This window comes from Myotis myotis, unplaced genomic scaffold, assembly GCF_014108235.1.
Source record: "Myotis myotis isolate mMyoMyo1 unplaced genomic scaffold, mMyoMyo1.p scaffold_m19_p_4, whole genome shotgun sequence".
Lineage (NCBI taxonomy): Eukaryota > Metazoa > Chordata > Mammalia > Chiroptera > Vespertilionidae > Myotis > Myotis myotis.
The window spans coordinates 11,698,747-11,720,781 of NW_023416346.1; the positions used below are offsets into that span (position 1 = coordinate 11,698,747).

Genomic DNA, 22,035 nt, shown 5'->3' on the forward strand with positions numbered 1-22,035 from the left:
CCGGTGTCGTTGCTGTGGTACCGGGAAGTAAAACACGCAAGCCCCGCCCCACCCAGGAGGCCGGCAAGAGGTGTGAAGGAGGCTGTTTCCCAAGAAAGCCCGAGCCCGCCAGCCTCAGCCGGCCCGCAGTACGTTCCCTAGCGACGTGTACCACCCGCTGCTTTTCCCGGCATCAAGCCCACACTTCCCCTAGTCTCTCCAGCGGCGGCATCCAGCCCCCGGTCGCTCGGCCGTCCCGCCCCCGCAAGGGGAGGAGCCACGACGAGGCGATTTAATAGGGCTGGTTTGACCCCAGCCGGCGACCTGTCTGGACCAGGAGGCGGGGCCACGCCGTAAACGGGGGTCCAGGAGGCGTGGCCACGCCGCCGGCGGATGTGGAGCCCTTCGCGAGGGCGCAGGGCGACCGGGGTCGGAGGAGAAAGCCGGTTGCAGGGGCCGGGCCGAGCCTGTGATGGATGAGTGAGCGAACGGCGCAGAGCTGCGCCCGAACCTGCTAGGCATCAGGTACGCGGGACAGCGGCGGCGGGAACAGCAGCCTGACTGCGGCTCAAGAACCGGCGCAGGTGCCCAAGGGGCGGGGCGGGCAAAGGGAGGAGACCTCGCGCTGGAGGGGGCCCCTCCCTCGCGCAGCCTGGGATGCGCGCGCACCTGCCCGCGCCCCGCCCCCGCAAGGGAGGGGTCCGTGGAGGCCCCGCCCGCGCGCCTCGCCTGAGGCGGTCAGCTCAGCTCGGGCGCCCGCCTCCGCTAGTTAAATGGACCGGCGGGTCTCAGCCCCCGGAAACTGCCAGGAACTCCAGGGCTGCGAGCGCGACGGGCGGCGGCAACGAGGCACAGGTAACGAAGCGGGTGAGTGTCACGCCGTCCGAGGCGCGTGCTGCGCCGCGAGGCCCTCCGATGTGCCGCGCCGGGTAGCCGGGCAAAATCAAAGGGTCTCACATCCAATCGTCCCCATTGGACCCCTGAGGAGACAGACCCTGAGGGGGACAGGGACTTGCCGGAGTCTCCCAGCTTGGCCGGAAGAGGGCTGGAGCTGCAGGGTCTCACATGCTCCATCCAGCTCATTGGGGAGTTTCCACCTGGTTTCCTGGGTGAGATGCTCCAGCAGAGTTTTGCTCACTCCCCAGAATTGAGGCTCCAGTTGGAATCCACTGGTGCTTTGTGTAACTTTATAACGTCCACTGTGAAAGAAGGCTGCTCTGGGGAGTATGGCCAGAACCCACAGCCAGAAGTTTCTAACCCCGCCCCCCCCATCTTGCTCCTGCCCCCGCCATTCACAGCGAGTGGTTTCAATCATTAGACCTCAGCTGGGTGAGAGCCCAAAAGACCCCTTAAGAGAGGGACCAACTTCTCAAAGCTTTTCTGCTCTCCTGCCTTGCCAACAAGTCTTTCTCTCAGCAGAGAGCATCATGGCAGAGCAGGTGGACCTGAGCCGGACCCAGGTGTGCGGGATCCTGCGGGAAGAGCTGTTCCAGGGTGATGCCTTCCATCAGTCCGAAACACATATCTTCATCATCATGGGGGCATCGGTGAGTCTCCCCCAGGCCCTGCCTCTGAAAATCCAAAGTTAGAGCGCGATATTGCTTAAGATCCTTTCCTGCTGTGTGCGGAGCTTTCCCACCTGATTGTTGGGGGGCCACTTGGGCTCTCCCTCTTGTTCCTGCCTCTGTGCCATTATCACCCCAGCCCCACCTGGAATACACTCACTTCCAGGTGTATCTGAAATCTCTGCACAGCCCTTGACTGTAGACCTGTGTCCTAGAGCTGGGAGGTCCTTAGGGACAGTCTGATTGGGCTTCCTCCTCCCTGGGGAAAAGTGAGGTGCAAACAGGGGAGGCTATTCATGCCACGCCTGTCTTTTTCAAACCTGTTTGTGACTTGACAAATGTCACACAGCCAGTTAATTCCAGAGGCAGGATCTGAGGTCCTATCTGCACCTTTGTCTCTCGCTACCAAATCAAGTTCCCCGGGGACTAACACTCATCCTTTCTTTGAATGTTGTCTCCTTGCCTCAGCTTCCAAAGCCTGCTGAAGAGCCCCATTGCCTAGCCAGTGGCACCGTCATTTTGCTCTGAAAGGAAAGACCATGACTCCCACCCTAACCCCCCCCCACCCCCACCCAGTGTGAGGTGCAGAAGGGAGATCTGCCAGGCGGCAAGATGTGTCCATGGGCTGGTGAGATGAGCGGCCAGAGCTTCATCTGGAAGTCAAAGTGGCCTCTTCATTTTTAACCCTGCTCGTGACCAAGAATCTACTAAGCAGCGCATGACCATTTTTGCTTGTAACTTATTATATAATCTTGAGCCAGAATTCTACCAAAAGTCCTGGCCAGTGGTTAGAGTGTTGGCCTGACGACTGAAGGGTCATGGATTCAATTCCCAGTCAAGAGCACATACTTCAGTTGCAAGCTCGAACCCCAGCCCTGGTTAGGGTGCGTGCTGGAGGCAACCAATCAATGTGTGTCTCTCACATGGGTGTTTTCTCTCTCTCCCTTCCCTTCTGCTCTCTCTCGTCTCCATCCCTTCTACTCTCTCTATAAATCACTGGATGAGGATTTACAAACAAACAAAAAAAAAGAATTCTACCAAAACTAGTTAGCTCTTGACAGTGTAGGCATTGTCTCCCTGCGCCTTTCACGTCATGGTCCCCTCAGCTCTGGAGGACCTTGGTTCTTTGTTCATGTAGCATAGCGTGCTGCTGCCCTTCACAGAGCTTACTCCCTGCCAACTTGGTGATTCTGCTCACAGCTTGGAAAAGGAGAGCCAGAATACAGGGCTGGAGGCAGAGCCGGGGAGGAGGGTCTGCTGGTGGAGGGTAGGAAGGTCCCCCTTAAGCACCATCCTCTGCCTCCCCATAAGCTCAAGTCGGGGGAATGCACAGGAGGAGCACAGGGAGAAAGGCTTGGCCTCCACCCTTCGCCCAAGCCTGGCCCCCTTAGAGGAGCCGCCAACTTTAAGGCCTAGGACTCTGACCCTTTGGCCCTTTCTCCAGGAAATAGTTTGGAAGGGAAAGTAACTCAGGATTATGTCTCCTCCTTTCCCTTATCCCCATACCAGCCTGTCACAGGATGCTCCAACAGAGCATCCCAGGCCACAATAAATGGCTTATAGCTCCAGGCCCTCACATTTTAGATGTTTCATTGAGAGCATCCAACCTTGCTGTGTGACCTGGGGCAAGTGTCTCCCCTTCTCTGAACCTGTGTTTCCACATAGTAAATGAGGGCTTTTTTTTCATATCTTTTTATTGATTTCAGAGAGGGAGAGGGAGAGAGAGAAACATCCATGATGAGAGAGAATCATTGATCGGTTGCCTCCCACAGCCTGGGCATGTGCCCTGATGGGGAATTGAGCTGTGACCTCCTGGTTCATAGGTCAACATTCAACCACTGAGTCACACTGGCTGGGCGCAAATGAGAGTTTTTGAAGCAAATGCCAGGGGTCCTTGGACTCGCCGAGCTGATTCTGTGACTCCTCACTGCTTTCACCTGTGACCAGCTTGGGGTTGGGCAACTTTGTTTCTTTGCAATTGGTAGGGTTCCCCTTTGCTCTCCTCTGCCTGAGAGTGACAACCAGAAGCCTCCAGAGCAGAAATGGGAAGTGCCGCTCCAACAGGTGGAGTGGGGGAGCACAGGGTGTCTGTCCTCCATAGGAGGGCTCCTGTTCATTTCTCCACCTCCTGTTAGAGGGGCTGGAGCTGAGTGGGCCAGCCTCCCACACTCAGCACTTAGAACACCTCCCAGAGTCAGGCCTCCCATGCCTGCTCCTTCCATGTAGGAGGTAGGTAGGGTGGTACTGTGGGAAACCAGTGAGTTTTCTGTTCATTCATCCAACAAATGGCGATCAAGTGCCTCCTTGCAGCGCAGAGACAGGCCCCGCCCTCCCCCTGGGACCTGTGTGCTGGGGGCCCAGGACCCAAGGTGAGTTAGCAGCCCAGTAAGAATTCAGAGTGGCGCATGTGATAGGAGACACAAGCAGGCCCTTGTGTCACCTACCCCATCCCTCAGCAGCCAGATCTCAAAGGAGGGGCCTGCGGAGCCAGAGCTGGGGGAGCATTCCATGCAAAGGGAAGAGCAAACACAGACCCCCCCGGTGACTGGTGGGCCCCTCGGGGCAGCCCTCTGCCCCTTCCTCCTCCCCCACCCGCTTACCCAACCCTTGCCACACACCCAGCTTCCTTCCGGGGAGCATTGTAATGCTGGCTCATGGGGTTACCCAATGGGCTTGAAGCTGCTGTCTGTTCCCCCTTCTGTGTAGCCACTTCCCTCCGTCTCAGGATTCCCACCCCAAGTAGGAAGAGCATGTAGGTACTTACTGTCCCAGTCCAGAAAACTTTGGGATAAAAGAAACCAGTTTCTGCCTGGCCGGTGTGGCTCAGTGGTTGAGTGTCGACCTATAAACCAGGAGGTCATGGTTCCATTCCTGGTCAGGGCATATGCCTGGGTTGTGGGCTCAATCCCCAGGAGGGGGCATGCAGGAGGCAGCCAATCAATGATTCTCTCTTTTTTTTTAATATATATTTTATTGATTTTTTACAGAGAGGAAGGGAGAGGGATAGAGAGTTAGAAACATCAATGAGAGAGAAACATCGATCAGCTGCCTCCTGCGCACTCCCCACTGGGGACGTGCCCGCAACCAAGGTACATGCCCTTGACCGGAATCGAACCTGGGACCCCTCAGTCCGCAGGCCGACGCTCTATCCACTGAGCCAAACCGGTGCTGGCCAATGATTCTCTCTTATCATTGATGTTTCTCTCCCTCTCCCTTCCTCTCGGAAATCAATAATAAAAAGAAATTTTTAAAGAAAGAAACCAGTTTTTCTTTACAGACAAGCATGTGGGGAAGAATCTTGGGCCCAGCAGATCCTTTCCTTCCCCATCTGGTAGGGCCTCGGCCAGCCTGGAGTGACTCTTCCCTCCAAGGTCATAGAGAGGAATGGGAGTAAGAGAAAGAGATAAGACTGGGAATCGACTTGGACAGGATTGGCTTACTGCCTGGTTCTCAGCCCCTCGTCTCTCTGGGCCTCAATCTCCCCACCTGGACCACAGAGGCCATGGGCTCAATGGGTGCTCAGGACCCATCCCAGTGACGGGTACAAAGGATGACCTGGCAACCCGGCACCTCCCTTTCCTCGGAATTTTTCTGGACTGCCTTCCCCTTGGGCCGATAAAATTCTTGCTGTGTCATGATGATATTGGCAACACCCCCCCCCCCCAAAGTCCTGGTGATTCACCAGCCCCAGGGTGGAGTAGGGAGGCCCTTTTGTTGGCTTTGCAGCCAAACCTACCTCAGCAGCCCCCAGTTATCTCAGCCCAGTGGCCAAGAGCCAGCTGGTACCCAGCCAGGGCCCAGGCTCCACCCCAGGAGATGCAGCAGGTCCTTTTTAAAAAATGTGTTTTTATTGATTTCAGAGAGGAAAAGAAAGAGAACAAGAGAGAAAGAGATAGAAACAGCAATGATGAGAGAAAATCATTGATCGGCTGCCTCCTGCACACTCCCCACTGGGGATTGAACTTGCAACCCGGATGTGTGCCCTTACCAGGAATTGATCAGTGACCTCCTGGTTCATAAGTCAACTGAGCCACGCCGGTCGGGCACCCAGCAGATCCTTGACCTCAGTGACCCTAGAGGGATGGGATGGCCCACCCTTCAGGGCCTTGAGCTGGCAGCCAGTCCCTGGCGCTCTCTGTCACGCCTTCTGCCATAAAACCCTCACAAACTGACCGCAGCAGTGGTTTGGGCTTATAAGACAGGATACAGAAGTCAAACCTGGGTGGCAACAAGCAGGTGGCGGCCCGGGTTCCTTTGCCCCAGCCAAGCCAGATACTGGTGGCTGGAGATCCCAATAAGGTCCTGCTTCTCCAGCTAAGTCACCATGTCCCCAGGCAGCTCCTTCCCCGCTGTGGTCCTCCAGCAGAATGAAGGGTTTAGGGCCCGGCCAGTGAGGCTCAGTGGTTGACTGTCAACCTACGAACCAGGAAGTCACACTTTGATTCCTGGTCCGGGCACATGCCAGGGTTGTGGGCTCAATCCCCTGTGTGGGGCGTGCAGGAGGCAGCCAATCAATGATTCTGTCTTATCATTGATGTTTCTCTCTCCCTCTTCCTTCCTCTCTGAAATCAATGCAAATATTTTTTTAAATGAAGGGTAGAGGAAAGATTGCCGCATCTCACCAAAAGCCCCTGTAATTGCTCCACACCCACATGTGGCATGCTTAAATTTGATCAGTGTCTTCCCGCATGCCTTCTTGCAGAGGAGTCCAACCCAGGCCGGCCCAAAGAGAGCAGCTGCCAGGCCCCCCGCCCCCCACTGCCCTGGGTCCTGTGCCACCTCTTCCTTAGGTGACTTGGAGCCCAGCAGACCGCTGGTTGCAGGGGCTGAGCGGAACAAGACAAGCAGGTTCTATTGCTAATTAATCCCAGAGAGAATGGCAAGAACAAACAGTTGGGGTGTGGGGCACTGTGACTCAGCAGACAGGAAACTAGTCCCTTGCCACCACGCCATTGCCCACAGCCTGCTGGAATGCGATGGTAGGCAAACAGCTCCTGCCATGAGGTGTTTGCAGGCCAAGTTTCTGATTATTTTTCCTCCGGACTAGTCCCCAGCAAGCCCTCTCTTGAACAACAGGCCAACACTAAGCCAAGGTGACAGAAGCAGAGTCCTCATCCAGCCCCACTGATGGGAGAAGCCAGAGGCGGGCACTGCTATTCGCTATGGGTATTGCCGCTGTGGAGGCTCCTGGGCGCTGAAGGACAGAGAGGGGAAGCTCGGAGCCCAGACTGCGCTCAGAGCTGGACCTTAAAGGCCCGGTGAGGGCAGCCATCTGATGCCACTATGGCAGTGCTTCACGTGAAAGGTGGCAGTTAGGGACGCGCTCCCAACCATTTGGAGGTCAGTTGTGAGCAGTTGGTAGGCTTGGGCAGGGGCACCGGCACAGCATACCCTGGTTTGGGAACGGCCCACTTTGCAAGTTTGGGGTCCCGACTGGAGATGGCCAGTCCACACCTGCTTGTGTGAGCCTGGTGCTCAGCAAACTCTGGGCTGGAAGACACTTGGAGTTGTCTGCATGCAGGTCCCCACCTTAAGCCCTGGGTAGAGGTCAGGTCACCCAAGGACATTGGAGACAAAGCAAAGGACAGGAGGAACATGAACAGTCAAGGCACCAGGCCTTCCCCCACCTCCACCCACATAGGGATTCCTCCCCCAGGAGCACCCCCCCTAGGCCCCCAGTGCCTCCTAACTGCCTGTCTTTGGAGGGATTTTTTTTATTTATCCTAAGGTGCCACTAGACTTCTTTAAATACATATTTTTAATTGACTTCAGAGAGGAAGGGAGAGAGAAACATCAATGATGAGAGAAAATCATTGACCGGCTGCCTCCTGTACGCCCCACACTGGGGATCAAGCCCACCACAACCTGGGCATGTGCTCTGACTAGGAATCGAATCCTGACCTCCTGGTTCACAGGCCGATGCTCAACCACTGAGGCACACCGGCCGGCTGCAGAGGGGTTTTAACCAGGTTGGGATTGCGTTGGTCCCAGTCGCATGGCCTCCTTTTTTTCTGCCTGGGGCGAATTCAGATCCATCCCAGCCTAGCATGTTCTCCCCCTGCCACCCCCACCCCACTGATTGGCAACGCTGAGTGGAGCGTGGGACGTGCCCGGGCCCGTCCCGAGCTTCAATTACAGGGCAGGCAGATGAAAGGGCTCGCTGCTCTGTTCCCCTCCAGGAGCCTGTGACCGTCTCCCAGCTGGAGGGGAGGATTCCATCATCGGCTTACAAAGTGAAAGCTCGTGGGAATGCCCACAGCCACTGGACTGGAGCTTGGGGAGAAGGAACTTTGATTCTCTCTAATGAGTCTTCTGTCAAATTTGTGGGGTTCGTTCGCTATATCGTTGCTCACAGTTGCCGTGTATCACACCCTTGCTTTTCTTTTAGAAATTTTCACACGCACACAAAATCGACAGAATAGCTCTATGAACGGCCACTGTCCATGGCCCAGCTCCCTCAGTGCTCTGCCATCTTGCTTTACCCACTCTCTACCCTCTGCTCAATTCTTGTGTGTTTTGTTTTACTATATTTTAATTGATTTCAGAGAGCAAGGGAGAGGGGGAGAGAGAGAGAGAAACATCAATGATGAGAGAGACTCATTGATCGAACTGCCTCCTGCATGCCCCCCACTGGGGATCAGGCCTGCAACCCCAGCATGTGCCCTGACCGGGAATCGAACCCGGGACCATTCAGTCTGCAGGCCGATGCTCTAACCACTGAGCCAAACCAGGGAGGGTTTTATTAGTCTTTTTCAAGCACCAGCTTTTGGCTTTGTTCATTTTTTGCTTTGTTTTCCATTTTATTAATTCTTTATTTCCTGCCTTGTAATTTGTTTGGCTTGAAAATTCTACTGTGCTTGCCCTGGCTGGTGTGGCTCAGTTGGTTGGAGCATCATCTCATGCTCCAAAAGGTCGTGGGTTTGATTCCCGGTCAGGACATATATCCAGGTTTGCGGTTCGATCCCCAGCCCCAGTTGGGGGCATGTGCAGAAGGCAGCCAGCCGATCGATGTTTCTCACATCAATGTGTTTCTCTCTCTTTCTCTAAAAATCAATGAAAACGTCATCGGGTGAGAAATTTTTTTAAATTGTCCTATTTTCTAACTTCCTAAATTGAATGCTTAGCTCATTAGTTTCAAGCCATTTTTTTTTTTTTTTGCCAACATCAGCACTTAAGGCCACATCACACAAGTTTTGATATGTGCCACTTCCACCGCCATTTGGTTCCACTGAGTGGGAGTATTCAGGTTTTCTTCTTTAGCCTCAGAGCTGCCTGGACGTGGGCTCTCTGGTTGGGGTTTGGCTCCCCTTGCTTGCACTGAGGCCAGAGACCATGGCCTGTGTGATTGCAGGGTGGCCAGGCTGGTCGTGGTGCCTCCTGGCCAGCACAGGGTCCATCCACTTCAAGGTGGCTCCTGCGATACGTGGGTGCTACAGTAAAGGGCTAGCACAGGCTCTCATTCAAGCTCCTCTGACTACATTAAGGAGGAAGACAGGTATGCTTGTGGTTGAGTGCTGACCCTGAGTGAGTAACCGGGCTCAAAGTGGGGAGACACCCTAGGTCATGTCCCCAGCTTCTCCTTCTTTTAAAACATATATTTTTATTGATTTCAGAGAGGAAGGGAGAGGGAGAGAGAGAGAGAGAGAGAGAGAAACATCAGTGATGAGAGAGAATCATTGATCGGCTGCCTCCTGCACGCCCCTCCCACCTGGGATCGAGCCTACAACCCGGGCATGTGCTCTGACAGGGAATGGAACCTTGACCTCCTGGTTCATAGGTCAATGCTCAACCACTGAGCCATGCCAGCTGGGCTCCCCAGCTTCTCTTAACCATGCCTGTTCCCTCTGCCACAGGGTGACCTGGCCAAGAAGAAGATCTACCCCACCATCTGGTAAGCACCTCCTCCACTAATCCCACTGCCCTGAGCCTTCCTGGCCTTCCCCACCCCCCCCCCCACCCTGCCCACAGCCATGCTTTGCCCTCAGGTGGCTGTTCCGGGATGGCCTTCTGCCTGAAAACACCTTCATCGTGGGCTATGCCCGCTCTCGTCTCACGGTGGCTGACATCCGTAAGCAGAGCGAGCCCTTCTTCAAAGTGAGTAGCTTCTGAGATTTGTGAAGGGGTGCCCTTCCCTCCTCCCATTCCCGCTCTCTGCTTCTCCCCGGCCCCGAGGCCCAGCCCTCCTCTCCGTGTCCTGACAGGGTCAGGCCTTGTTAAGACAGTCACCTGGGGACCCTCATGCCCAAGCGTCCCATCCTTTCCCTCCTCAAAACCACCCACACCACTCTGCCAAGTTGGCACAGAAAACTCTGCCTTGCTGCTTCTGCCACTTCCTTGATGACAAGGAGGCGCGCTGGGTGGTGTGTAGGAACCCTACAAGCCTGAGACTTCTGTTTCCCAGCTCCCCCTCATGGGGACTCACTGTGCCCCAAGACCAGGAGCAGAAAAAGCCTCTAGACCAGGGGTGGGGAACGTGCGGGCTGAGGGCCGTATAAGGCCCACAAAATCCTTTGATCCAGCCCTGCCAAGGCATTAGGAGTGAATTAAATGTTTGACCAAATATAGCAAGCTAATTTTTTTAAAGGTCACTTATTTATTTATTTAGATGTTATTTCTCACCCAAGGATATTTTTTCCATTGATTTTTTTTTTATTTAACTTCTCTAGATTCCTTTTTATTTGTTTTATTGTTACTGATTTCAGAGAGGAAGAGAGAGAGAGAGAGAGAGAGAGAGAGAGAGAGAGAGAGAGAGAGAGAGAAACATCAATGATGAGAGTCATCGATTGGCTGCCTCCTGCACGCCCCCTAATGGGGATCAAGCCCACAACCCAGGCATGTGCCCTGTAGGGGAATCAAACCTGGGACCCTTCAGTCTGCAGGCAGACGCTCTATCCACTGAGCCAAACTGGCTAGGGCTCCATTGATTTTTAGAGAGAATGGATGGGAGTGGGAGAGACAGAGAGCGAGAACTTCAGTGTAAGAGAGACACATGGTTTGGTTGCCTTCTGCACGAGCCCCGACCAGGGCCAGGGATAGAGCCTAGCAGGCTAATTGTTAAGTGGATAATTTTGTATGGCCCTCAAATGATGTTGTAAGTATCCAAATGGCCCTTGGGAGAGGAAAGGTTCCCCACCCCTGCTCTAGACCGTGGAAATCCTAGATTTGCGTTTTCCCAACACACCCAAGTTTGGAGTAATGACTTTAGAAAGAGCGATCTTCCTCCAGTGTGTTTCTCCCAGGTCAAACTTTCCTGAAGTCTAACTTCTGTCTTAGAGCACAAGGTCCCCAGGGGTGACTGTCCCCATCCTGGCCCTTGCTTGGGACTGCGAAGCCCCATCTCCTGCAATGATCCATGCTGCCTTTGGCTCCCCTTCTGGTGTGCGAAGCTGACAAAATGGGGATGTGAACCTAGTGTGGGGTAGGCTGATTGACTCCCAGAGGAGCCTGCCCTGGCTGCGGGATGGGTGAGGAGGGGCTGACATCCCTGTGTCCGTCTCCCCCAGGCCACCCCCGAGGAGAAGGCCAGGCTGGAGGAGTTCTTTGCCCGCAACTCCTACGTGTCTGGCCAGTACGATCAAGCAGCCTCCTACGAGCACCTCAATGACCACATAAACACCCTCTGCCAGGGGTCACAGGCCAACCGCCTCTTCTACCTGGCCTTGCCCCCCACTGTCTATGAGGCCGTCACCAAGAACATCCGAGAGACCTGCATGAGCCAGACGTAAGGCTTGTCTTTTGCCCTTCCTTCCTGCCTTCTCCGTGTGCCCTACCTGGAACTGGCCTGCCCTGGCAGCTGTCCATAGACCCGGAGCACACTAGTCTAGGGCAGTGGTCGGCAAAATCACGAGCCACATGCGGCTCTTTGGCCCCTTGAGTGTGACTCTTCCACAAAATACCACATGCGGGCGCGCACGTACAGTGCGATTGAAACTTCGTGGCCCATGCGCAGAAGTCGGTTTTCGGAAAGGAGATAGACGAAACAAGTATACAAGTGTGGATGGGAGAGTTGGAAGGGGTCGATCTCAGTGAACGTACCTCAATCAGATTGCGGACGTTTTTAGCAAAGGCCAGCTTAGGAGTACCCTAATTAAGTTAATAACAATGTACCTACCTATATAGTTTAAGTTTAAAAAATTTGGCTCTCAAAAGAAATTTCAGTCGTTGTACTGTTGATATTTGACTCTGTTGACTGATGAGTTTGCCGACCACTGCTCTAGGGAGTCGCAAAAAGGCTCGACATGAATTAGCTCCACAAAGAATGGAATAGGCTGCAAACACGGTAGCTTTCCAACATTCTTACTGAAAATGCTACCACACGTATTTACATTCCAATGTCTCATGTGGACCCTCAAGGTTTATCTCACTAGAAATCCAACTTCCTGGACGCAATCCCCAATAGCACCACAAGGTGGCAGTATGGTTCCATGAAACTGCCCATTGCGGCTGCGTTGGTTTTTGGGCATTTCCCAAGGTTCCCTTCCCGATCACAAGGTGGCGGTGTTGCTCCACAAAATCCCGCTTCCTGGGCCTGGTCACTCCCTTGTTTTCCCAAAGCTACAGCCATCTCTTTCTTTGGCCTGGTTTTGAATACAGAATGCCATGTTAACTCTCAGTGGGGATTAACAAAGAAAGGGACTTTTTGCCATTTTAAAACCCACAGAGATAATTGTCCCCTCCCCCTGCCCCCCCACTAGCTGAGGTTCTGGCCACTGCTCCCCAGGGAGGGTGCGGGAGTCATGTGGCTCTGGGCTCCTGCAGGGGCTGGAACCGCATCATTGTAGAGAAGCCCTTTGGGAAGGACCTGCAGAGCTCCGACCGCCTGTCCAACCACATCTCCTCCCTGTTCTGTGAGGACCAGATCTACCGCATCGACCACTACCTGGGCAAGGAGATGGTCCAGAACCTGATGGTGCTGAGGTGCAGCTGGGGATAGGCCTGGGGGATGGGGTGAAGGGAGACTGGGTCCGGGACGGGCACTGGGGGGGGGGGGGTGCTTAGCCTGCCCTGTTGCTGCCCCATCGGATGCAGCACCAGCCTCTGCCCTGCCCCTCCTGCAGGTTTGCCAACAGGATCTTTGGCCCCATCTGGAACCGGGACAATGTCGCCTGCGTCATCCTCACCTTCAAGGAGCCCTTTGGTACTGAGGGCCGCGGGGGCTACTTCGATGAATTTGGGATCATCCGGTGAGAGCCCATCACCCCTTCCTAGGAGGCCTGAATGGGCATGGGGCTCAAGCCTGCCCCCCGGCAGGGTTCCTCTTCTCCACCCCAAAGTTCAAATTCTGCAGGAGTGATATCAGTCAGCAGTAGCTATGAACGGAGGGTCACTGCCTCCTTCCTTCCCTTGAGGGAACCAGGGAGACACTAAGGATTAGGAAAGGAACCTCGTAACTTGCGGCTCAGAGAAGGCCCACTTGAGCCCTGGCTGGTGTGACTCGGTTGGAGCATCGTCCCATATACCAAAAGGGCACGGGTTCAATTCCCAGTCAGGGTGCATACCCAGATTGTGGGTTTGATCGCCAGTCAGGGTGTGTACAGGAGGCAACCAATTGATGTTCCTCTCTCACATCTATGTTTCTCTCTCTCCTCTCTCCCTCCCTCCCTCCCTCTCTCTCTCTCTCAAAAAGAAAAAAAATCAGCCCTAGCTGGCTTGGCTCAGTGGATAGAGCGTCAGCCTGCGGACTGAAGGGTCCCAGGTTCGATTTCCGGCCAAGGGCACATGCCTGGGTTGCGGGCTCGATCCCCAGTTGGGGGTGTGCAGGAGGCAGCCAAACAATGATTCTCTCTCATCATTGATGTTTCTATTTCTCCTTCTCCCTTCCTCTCTGAAATCAATAAAGAAATATATTTTTTTAAAAAAAGAAAAGAAAAAAATCAGTAAAAACATATTCTCTGCCTAGCCGGTTTGGCTCAGTGGATAGAGCGTCAGCCTCCAGACTGAAGGATGTTGGGTTCAATTCCAGTCAAGGACACGTGCCTGGGTTTTGGTTTGCTCCCCAGTGTGGGGAGTGCAGGAGGCGGCCTATCAATGATTCTCTCTCATCATTGATGTTTCTTTCTCTCTCTCTCTCTCTCTCTCTCTCTCTCTCTCCCTCCCTCCCTCCCTCTCCCTCCCTCTCCCCCTCTCCCCCTCTCCCTTCCTCTCTGAAATCAATAAAAATATATTTTAAAATATATATGTGTGTGTGTAAAGATATATATATATATATATATATATATATATATATATATATATATATACATACATATATATATATATATCCATCCATGTCGTCTGGTGAGGATTAAAAACATAAAAATTCCCACTTGAAACTCCAGCCCCCAAAACCTGGCCCACAGGGAGGGGGCTGAGGCGGGCTCACTCCTCACACCTCCCTTCCCACCTGGAAGCCCTGACCAAGTTCCGCCTGCTTCCCTACCAGGGACGTGATGCAGAACCACCTGCTGCAGATGCTGTGTCTGGTGGCCATGGAGAAGCCAGCCTCCACGGACTCGGACGACGTCCGCAATGAGAAGGTGGGTGGAGGCACACCCTCCCGGTCCTCGCTGCCAGCTCTGATGAAGGCGTGCCCTGGGCTGGGAATCAGAAGACCAAGATGTCATGTTGCAGGACTAGCAGTGACTGCTGTGTGACCAAGGGCTGACCTATTGCCTAAGACTTAGCTTCTTCTTCAGAAAAAATGAGGGTTTTCTGGGGGCTCTGGGGTCATGTGGCTCATGCTATGCTCCATCTTTTTTTTTAAATACATTTTTATTGATTTCAGAGAGGAAGGGAGGGGAGAGAGAGATAGAAGCATCAACGATGAGACAGAATCATCGATTGGCTGCCTCCTGCATAGCCCACACTGGGGAGCAAGCCCATAACCCAGGCACATACCCTGACTGGGAATCAAACCATGACCTCCTGGTTCATAGGTCAACGCTCAACCACTGAGCCACACTGGCTGGGCTAGCTCCATCTTTTTACTCAAGGGACCCCTCTCTCCCTGCCTCTATCACAGGTCAAGGTGTTGAAATGCATCTCAGAGGCGCAGTTGAAAAATGTGGTGTTGGGCCAGTATGTGGGCAATCCCAAGGGAAAGGGCGAGGCCACCAAAGGGTACCTGGATGACCCCACGGTGCCCCGGGGATCCACCACTGCCACCTTCGCAGCTGTTGTCCTCTATGTGGAAAATGAGAGGTGGGATGGTGAGTAACATGTCCCCGCCTGGCGGGCAGGCTGGCAGCCCTCACAGAGCGCTTCTCCCCAGGGTCTGACCACTCAGGGACAGGGGACGCCAGAAGGGAAAGGGCCAACAGGGTGGGACCCGGCCGCCTCCCTACACAGGGCCACGCACACGCCTTTGCTCTGAGCACACACCCTGTCGCACACCCGCTCCCTGTCACACACACGGCACCGGCCTGGGCTGCGGCAGAGCCAGCCCTGAGGCAGCCTCGCACCCACCCAGGGGTGCCCTTCATCCTGCGCTGCGGCAAAGCCCTGAACGAGCGCAAGGCCGAGGTGCGCCTGCAGTTCCGCGACGTGGCCGGCGACATCTTCCAGCAGCAGTGCAAGCGCAACGAGCTGGTGATCCGCGTGCAGCCCAACGAGGCCGTGTACACCAAGATGATGACCAAGAAGCCCGGCATGTTCTTCAACCCTGAGGAGTCCGAGCTGGACCTCACCTACGGCAACAGATACAAGGTGGGCACACAGCCTGGCGGGGGTTGCCCAGCCCTGGGGGGCACCGAACCCTGGGGGGGCTGGGGGCACGTGGGTAGCCTCAGTGACACCCTCTCCTACAGAACGTGAAGCTCCCCGATGCCTATGAGCGCCTCATCCTGGACGTGTTCTGTGGGAGCCAGATGCACTTTGTGCGCAGGTGAGGGGGTTCCCGTGCTTCTGTGTGCCGGGGGTCTGGGCTCCAGGCGGTGGGCACAGCCTGCACCCGCCCTTTCCCCCACGTCCCCCCAAAGACACACGTGTATCCCCTCAGTGACGAGCTGCGGGAGGCCTGGCGGATCTTCACGCCGCTGCTGCACCAGATCGAGCGCGAGAAGCCGCAGCCCATCCCCTACGTTTACGGCAGGTGAGGAGCAGACAGGGCGGGGGCAACGGAAGAGGACCCTGGAGCTTGGGGGGGACACTCATGTCTCCCCTCTGCCCATCTCTCTCAGCCGAGGTCCAGCGGAAGCAGATGAGCTGATGAAGAGAGTGGGCTTCCAGTATGAGGGCACTTACAAGTGGGTGAACCCCCACAAGCTCTGAGCCCTGGGCCCCTCCCCACCCCCTGTTGGTTTCTGCCCTTCCCACCTCCCCACCGCCTGACCCCACATCGGGAGGACTTCGGGACCATAGGCCTCAGCTTCACATTCCCGGCCTCGGGCCCAGCTACATTCCTCAACCACCGACACTCGCGCTGTGACCATCCCTGGCCACCACTGGCCCCGCCTGAGCCAGCCTCTGTCTACAGGACTGAGCCCGAACGGAAGGAAGAAGAATGGCCCTTCCGTTTGTCCCAGGCTCCTCCTAGGACAGGAGTCAGTGACGAGGGGGAGGATCAGTGGGTGGGCCTCACTGGGCCAGTGGCCGGCCGACCCCTCCACTGCCTGTGGGCAGGCTCCTCAGAGCCCGGGGAAGGGCGCCAGCGTGGCCATACCAGCCTCAGGGCCACTCTACATTCCTCATCACCCGCTGGAGGGGACTCCATGCTGCCCAGCAGTCGCCCATGTTTTGGGCCCCCTGACCGTCCCTGTGCCCTGCCAGGCAAACTGCACTCCATGGCCCACCCCCATAGGTGCCCCTCTTGCTACTAGAAAAGCAGAAGCAGCAGGTGGGATGCCCCACCTCCGCCCTTCCCATTAAATCCACGAACACACCTGTCCCCTGGCTGTTTCCTTTCTGCCTCCTGTGACCACGAGGCCAGTCCACCTGGTGGGGGCCTCTGGCTCCCTGCCTTTCTCGGGACCCAGCCCTCACCCCCTCCCTGTCAGCCACTTCCCTCTACTGGCTGGTCCAGGAACCTGAGTGTCCTTCACCTCTGCCCCCTGTGTCCCTTCGTGACCCCTTCCTGCATCCCAGTACCCCCAGAGTCCCCCTCACCTCTGTGCCTTCACCCTGTCCCACTCCACAGGACACAAGGATAGAGCGAGTCCTTTCCACCTGAATGCTTCCGTGAGCGTGCTGCCCACACGGACCTGCACCCTGAGTGTTCCTGCCCGGCCAGGTCACTGCAGGGACTCCATGAGGGCCGTTGGCACATTGCCAGTCCATGGAAGTAAGAAGGATTTAGGAAGGAAAGGCAGCAAGGCTTGTGACTAACATTGGAGGCCAAGAGGGAGGAGGTAGTCCAGGGAGGCGCCACAGCCTGGCCACTCTGAGGCAGACAGCTGGGGTCCTGAGGTCATGGAGGCTCCGCTTGTGTTTGTTCCCCAGGGCCACCGTAACAAGCATGCACTGGGGGCTTATAACTTACTTATCCCGTCACAATCCTGGAGGCCAAAAGTCTGAAATCCAGGAGTGGGCAAGGCTGCACTGCCTCCAAGCTAGGGGAGGGACCTTCCTTGTCTCTTCCAACTTCTGCTGGTGGCGAGCATTCCTCGGCTTGTAGGCACATCCTCGTCTGCCTTCATCTTCATGTAGCCCTCTTGCTGTGTGTATCTCTCTCCTGTTTTCTTAAACTTACCTTGACTACCTCTGCAGACACACTATTTTCAAATAAGGTGGCATTCCAAAGTTCCAGGGAGACACGGATTTGGGGGGCACACTGTTCAACCCAGTATGCTCGAAACAAAGGCAGCACCCCTTGTGTGGCTGTCTCCCCTCCTCCCCAGCTCCTAAGCTGAGCACTGGAAAGATGGCAGGAACCAGCACTGTGGTCCCTGCATTCATAGGCCTGGGTTCCTTTAGGTGCAGCCAACCAGAAACAAAAGGAACAGATAAAATGATCAGATGGCCCTGGCCAGTGTGGCTCAATGGTTAGATCATTGGCTCTATTCCCAGTCAAGGGCACATACCTAGGTTGCAGGTTTGATCCTGTGTCTCACATCAATGTTTCTCTCCCTGCCCCCTCCCTTCCACCCTAAAAAAATCAATGGAAAAAATGTCCTCCAGTGAGGATTAGCAACGACAAAATGATCAGATGGTGGGTAGTACATTTTCTGGAGGGAAGAAACCAGCAACCCAGAAAATGACCAGGGGAGGAAAGCTCCAGTCCCAGGGAGGTAAGAACACATCCTGAGGCCCTGCCACTGACAGGGCTAGGGTTCCAGGATGGGGAAGGCCCTCAAGCTGTTAGCAAGAACATGACCACCACAAATCCTCCCTCCAGCTTGGCCTGTGCTCCCTCTGTCCCCCACCCCTGCTTGGGAAGCAATTGCCTGGGGCTCTTTCCTCCCACCATCCTTGGTCTGCCATTGAAAGCCAACTTCTTACTCCTGCACAGTCCCCCTGGGCTGGGATGGCAGCAGTTGGGAATCCCGTGCAGTTTGACAGGTGGAGCGCCAGGTAGGAGGGATGAGCTGAGGCTCTGCTTAGGTCTCTGCGGAAGCAATATATAGAGGAAGAAATTCAAATTGTGGATCAGCCTATTGCCATCCCATAAGCGAGGACGGCGCGTCACCCCACACGTACACAGCATATACAAACCATCTCTGGGCACCATTCATTCTCTCCCCATCTCCATCTCACCATGGGCGGCGGCACCTCCAGGACGTGGGAGCAGGGAGAGAAGTTCACCTGGACCCCATTGAATAGGGAAAGGAGCTTTATGGGACAGGGACAGGTCACAGACCCTTAAGTAAGGTGGCTTTTCAAAGCTGAGTGTGGATCGTCAGGTCCACGCAGAGCACCTGAGAAGGCTCCATGTGGACAGGATTGGGGGCCAGGCTTTGGCCAGGTGCCGTGGCCTTGGTCCTCACCCCTGCGCCCTGGAAAAGGGACAATGGGCCATCCTAGGGACTCAGGCTCCCTGTAACCCTTTGGCTCCGGTGTGGCTACAGAGGGTCTTACCCTTGACTCTGAGGTGCAGTCACGTGGCCACGATGGGGGTAGAGGAGGCTTTGCAAAAGGCCCAGGATGGCACAAAGAGCAATACACCCCCAGATGGTGACCTGAATGGTGCAGAGCCAATCCCTGAAGACGCAGCCACGCCTTCCCCCTGCTTACCACCAGAGGGCGCTGTCAGCCCTGCCGGCTCGCGGAAAATCCCCACCCGCCCTAGCCTGGACTCCTGAAACCCAAATCCTCAAAATACAGACCTGAGGACGTCAAAGCCTTGGGGGCAAAAGCAGATAAGCAAAGGTTCAGGGGCCCTTCCAAACCCCGCGGGGGTCTTCGTACTCAGAGCCCTTTCACAGAGCCCCCCCAAAAAACTTTACAGACTTTAAGGGGCCTAGCAGATCTGTGTGCTAGGGGTCGTCCTTCCCAGGGGAAGGTGCTGGCATGGCATCACCGAGGGGGCCCCTCCAAGAAGTGTGGGAGGATCCGAGTAGGGGCAGCAGCAGGGGCCATGGAGGGGCCCCCCAGCTCCTCCCAGGCCCCCAGCACATGGTGACCGTGTGTGAGCAGGGAGGAGGGGCTGGGGACCTCCCCGTCTGATCCTGCCCTGGGTGTATCTGCTATGGCATAGATCTGGGTGCTACACTGAGGCATAGATGTGAGGACCCTGGGGAGGACACCCAAGTGTCACCTGACCCCTGGGTGCCTATGAGGAAGAAATAGGTAAAAGTGCTGATGGGGACAGCCAGCTGTCATGTCAGCTCTGGGAGCCTGCAATGGGGAAGAGGCATGAGGTCCCCGGTAGAGACATTCAGCTGTTACCTCCGGTCCGGGTACCTACAATGAGGCACAAGCATGAGGGATCAGGTGATGGCAGTCACTTGTCACCTCATCTCTGGGTTAATACATTCCAACACAGACCTTAGGGCCTCACTGAACTGAGTCAAATGTCACCTCAGCTCTGGGGCCCTACAATGTAGAACAGAGGTGACAGACCTGGTGAGGAGAGGCGTCTGACATACCTGTGTGCTTACACTGGAACAGATGTGATAGCTCTTGGGTGAGGAAAGACACCTGTCACCTCAGCTCTGGGTGGCAACATTGGTGCTGAGGTACAAGGCTTGCAACTGGCACCGAATCTGTACACTGGGACCAAGCAGAAGGGCCATGTGAGGACAGCCAACAGCTCCCTCAGCTCTGGTACTGGGGTTGAGGCATGGCATTGATTGGGTCCAGGTTTTGACATTCAACTAACATTTAACTTCTAGATGCCTAGACTATAGCGGGGCTTAAGGGCTCATGAGTGGAGTCACCTTTCACATCAGGTTTTTGTGTGTGGGGGGGGGGGTCTTTAATTGAGAGAGAGGAAGGGAGGGAGGGGTGAGGAAACAGATTGTTATTCCACCCATTTAGGCACTCATTGGTTGCTTCTTGTATGTGGCCTAACTGAAGATTGAACCCACAGCATTGGCATACTGGGAGGGCCCTGTAACCAACCGAGCTACCCAGCCAGGGCTCACATCAGCTCTTTTTTTATGTGTTCTTAAAAACACACACACACACACAACATTTTTTATTTCAGAGAGGAAGGGAGAAGGAGAGAGCGATAGAAACATCAATGATGAGAGAGAATCACTGATCAGCTGCCTCCTGCATGCCCCCCACTGAGAATCCAGCCCCTAACCCAGGCATGTGCCCTGACCAGGAATGGAACCGTGACCCTCTGGTTCATGGGTAGATGCTCAACCACTGAGCCACACCAGCTGGGCTCACATCAGCTCTTGATGCCTAACCTGTGGTAGAGGTATGAGGGACAGATGAGGGTATTCAGTGTTACCTCAGATCTGAGTCCCTACCCTGAGGCACAGCATGAGGACCCAAGACACAACACAAGTCAGTGATGAGAGCTACACTGGGGCAGACATAAGGGCACTCAAATGTCACCTCAGCTCTATGTAGCTACACAAGTCAGAGATATGAGGGCCCAGGTGACAGCATCAACAGAAAGCCCAGATACGCATATTTACGGCAGAAAGGAGAATGGAGGGACTAGGTAGAGACATAAGGGCCCAATGGGACCCCCAACTATCAGTTCACACTGGGTGCTCACACATGAGGGCCCGGGTGGAGACAGTCAAAGTCAACAGAGGGACAGCCAACACAGCAGAGGGGAATGAGGGACCATTGAGGTGATTCGACTGTCACTTCAGCTTCGGGTGCCAAGTCTGGGGCAGAGGCAGTAGGTACCTGCACCGAGGCAGAAGCACACGAGCACACATGACTGTCATCAACTGACAACGGAACCATCGGTGTCCACACTGAGAGGGAAAGAGGGGTCTGTTGATGGTATCAACTGGCACATGAGGACCCAAGACAAAATAGTCAACTGGCACCTCAGCTATGGGAGCTACGCTGGGACCCAAGCAAGAGGGCCCAGAGGAGACATTCTCTGCCACCTCATGCGATTGCCTGTACCGGGTCACGGACATGAGTGCCTGTGACACGAGGGTCTATTCCTCTCTGCATTCCCATCGTAAAACAGTCACAGAGAAAAGTAAGGACGCACACAAAGCTGTGAGCAAGATGACAACAATGTCCCCTAAGAACGACCTTCCTGGCAGATGCCCCAAGCCTGGCTGGCAGCCCAGGAGTGTGAATGACTGAGAGCTCCCTCTAGGGGACATCACAACTATGAGCGTTGCAGGAGAGACCAGTGAGGAAGGCATGGTGCCCCAGGTTCAATGCCCACAAATATGGGAGGGTTTGGCACATGGTCACCATTATCTCCAAGACCAAACTCCACAACAAAATCCAAATACTAAAAAAAAAAAAAATCTAAATACTAACCCGCGACTGCAGCAGCAGGGTCCTGAAACTACCTTGATCTTTTTTTTTTTTTTTAAATACACCTTTATGATTTCAGAGAGGAAGGAAGAGAGATAGTGTGGGAAACTGATATAGGGTTAAGCCTCTGACTGACCTGCTGGCAAAGTCACAAACAAGTCCTAGCTTAGAGGGCACAGTCCTCTTAGCATAATTAGGCTTGACCTTATAACACTCCCTAGATCTTATCTGGGAATCTAATGGGCTGAGGAAGTGCAGGAAGTATAACCATGGTGTAAACAAGTGAAACTCACAAGAAAAGTGTAACTTTGGTAACCACTACCTTGTTTACCCCTCACTATAAAAAGCTTGGTGAGGCCTGAGCACAGTGGAAGTCCTTCCTCTTGAGTTGGACTTGCCTGCCTGGTCCCCCAATATTCCCAAATTACCTCCTGTCTTTTCTTTTTCATTTGTTGTGCGGCTCCTCTTCCAGACCCGAACCCTGAACCACGCAGGACGTGGAGGGAAACACTTACGACAGATAGAAACATCAATGATGAGAGAATCATTGATCGGCTGCCTCCTGCTGGGGATCCCTTACTGGGGATCAAGCCCACAACTCAGGCATGTGACCTTGACCTGAATTGAACCTGGGACCCTTCAGTCTGCAGGCTGACGCTCTATCCACTGA

At 54.8% G+C, this 22,035-nt stretch overlaps 1 protein-coding gene across 7 annotated transcripts; it reads left to right on the plus strand.

Annotated features, from left to right (window-relative positions):
• The first annotated feature begins 2 nt into the window (after positions 1–2).
• G6PD (glucose-6-phosphate dehydrogenase) lies at positions 3–21,355 on the plus strand. 7 transcript variants are annotated; one of them, XR_004966864.1, is made up of 15 exons: positions 673–846; positions 1,396–1,526; positions 9,398–9,435; positions 9,530–9,638; positions 11,048–11,265; positions 12,303–12,461; positions 12,602–12,727; positions 13,966–14,059; positions 14,545–14,731; positions 14,992–15,227; positions 15,329–15,405; positions 15,520–15,612; positions 15,701–15,766; positions 16,657–16,800; positions 20,732–21,355. XR_004966864.1 is itself a non-coding variant. In XM_036304363.1 (14 exons), exons 1-14 carry the CDS (start codon positions 753–755, stop codon positions 16,667–16,669), a joined length of 1,641 nt encoding a protein of 546 aa, XP_036160256.1. In that variant the 5' UTR covers positions 673–752; the 3' UTR covers positions 16,670–18,097. The 7 variants fall into 7 exon arrangements, 6 of the variants coding, with proteins under 6 accessions (XP_036160258.1, XP_036160256.1, XP_036160253.1 ...); XM_036304363.1 differs by lacking the exon at positions 20,732–21,355 and having other exon boundaries at positions 16,657–18,097; XM_036304365.1 differs by lacking the exons at positions 673–846; positions 16,657–16,800; positions 20,732–21,355 and adding an exon at positions 3–504 and having other exon boundaries at positions 1,399–1,526; positions 15,701–16,406.
• The last annotated feature ends 680 nt before the right edge of the window (positions 21,356–22,035 follow it).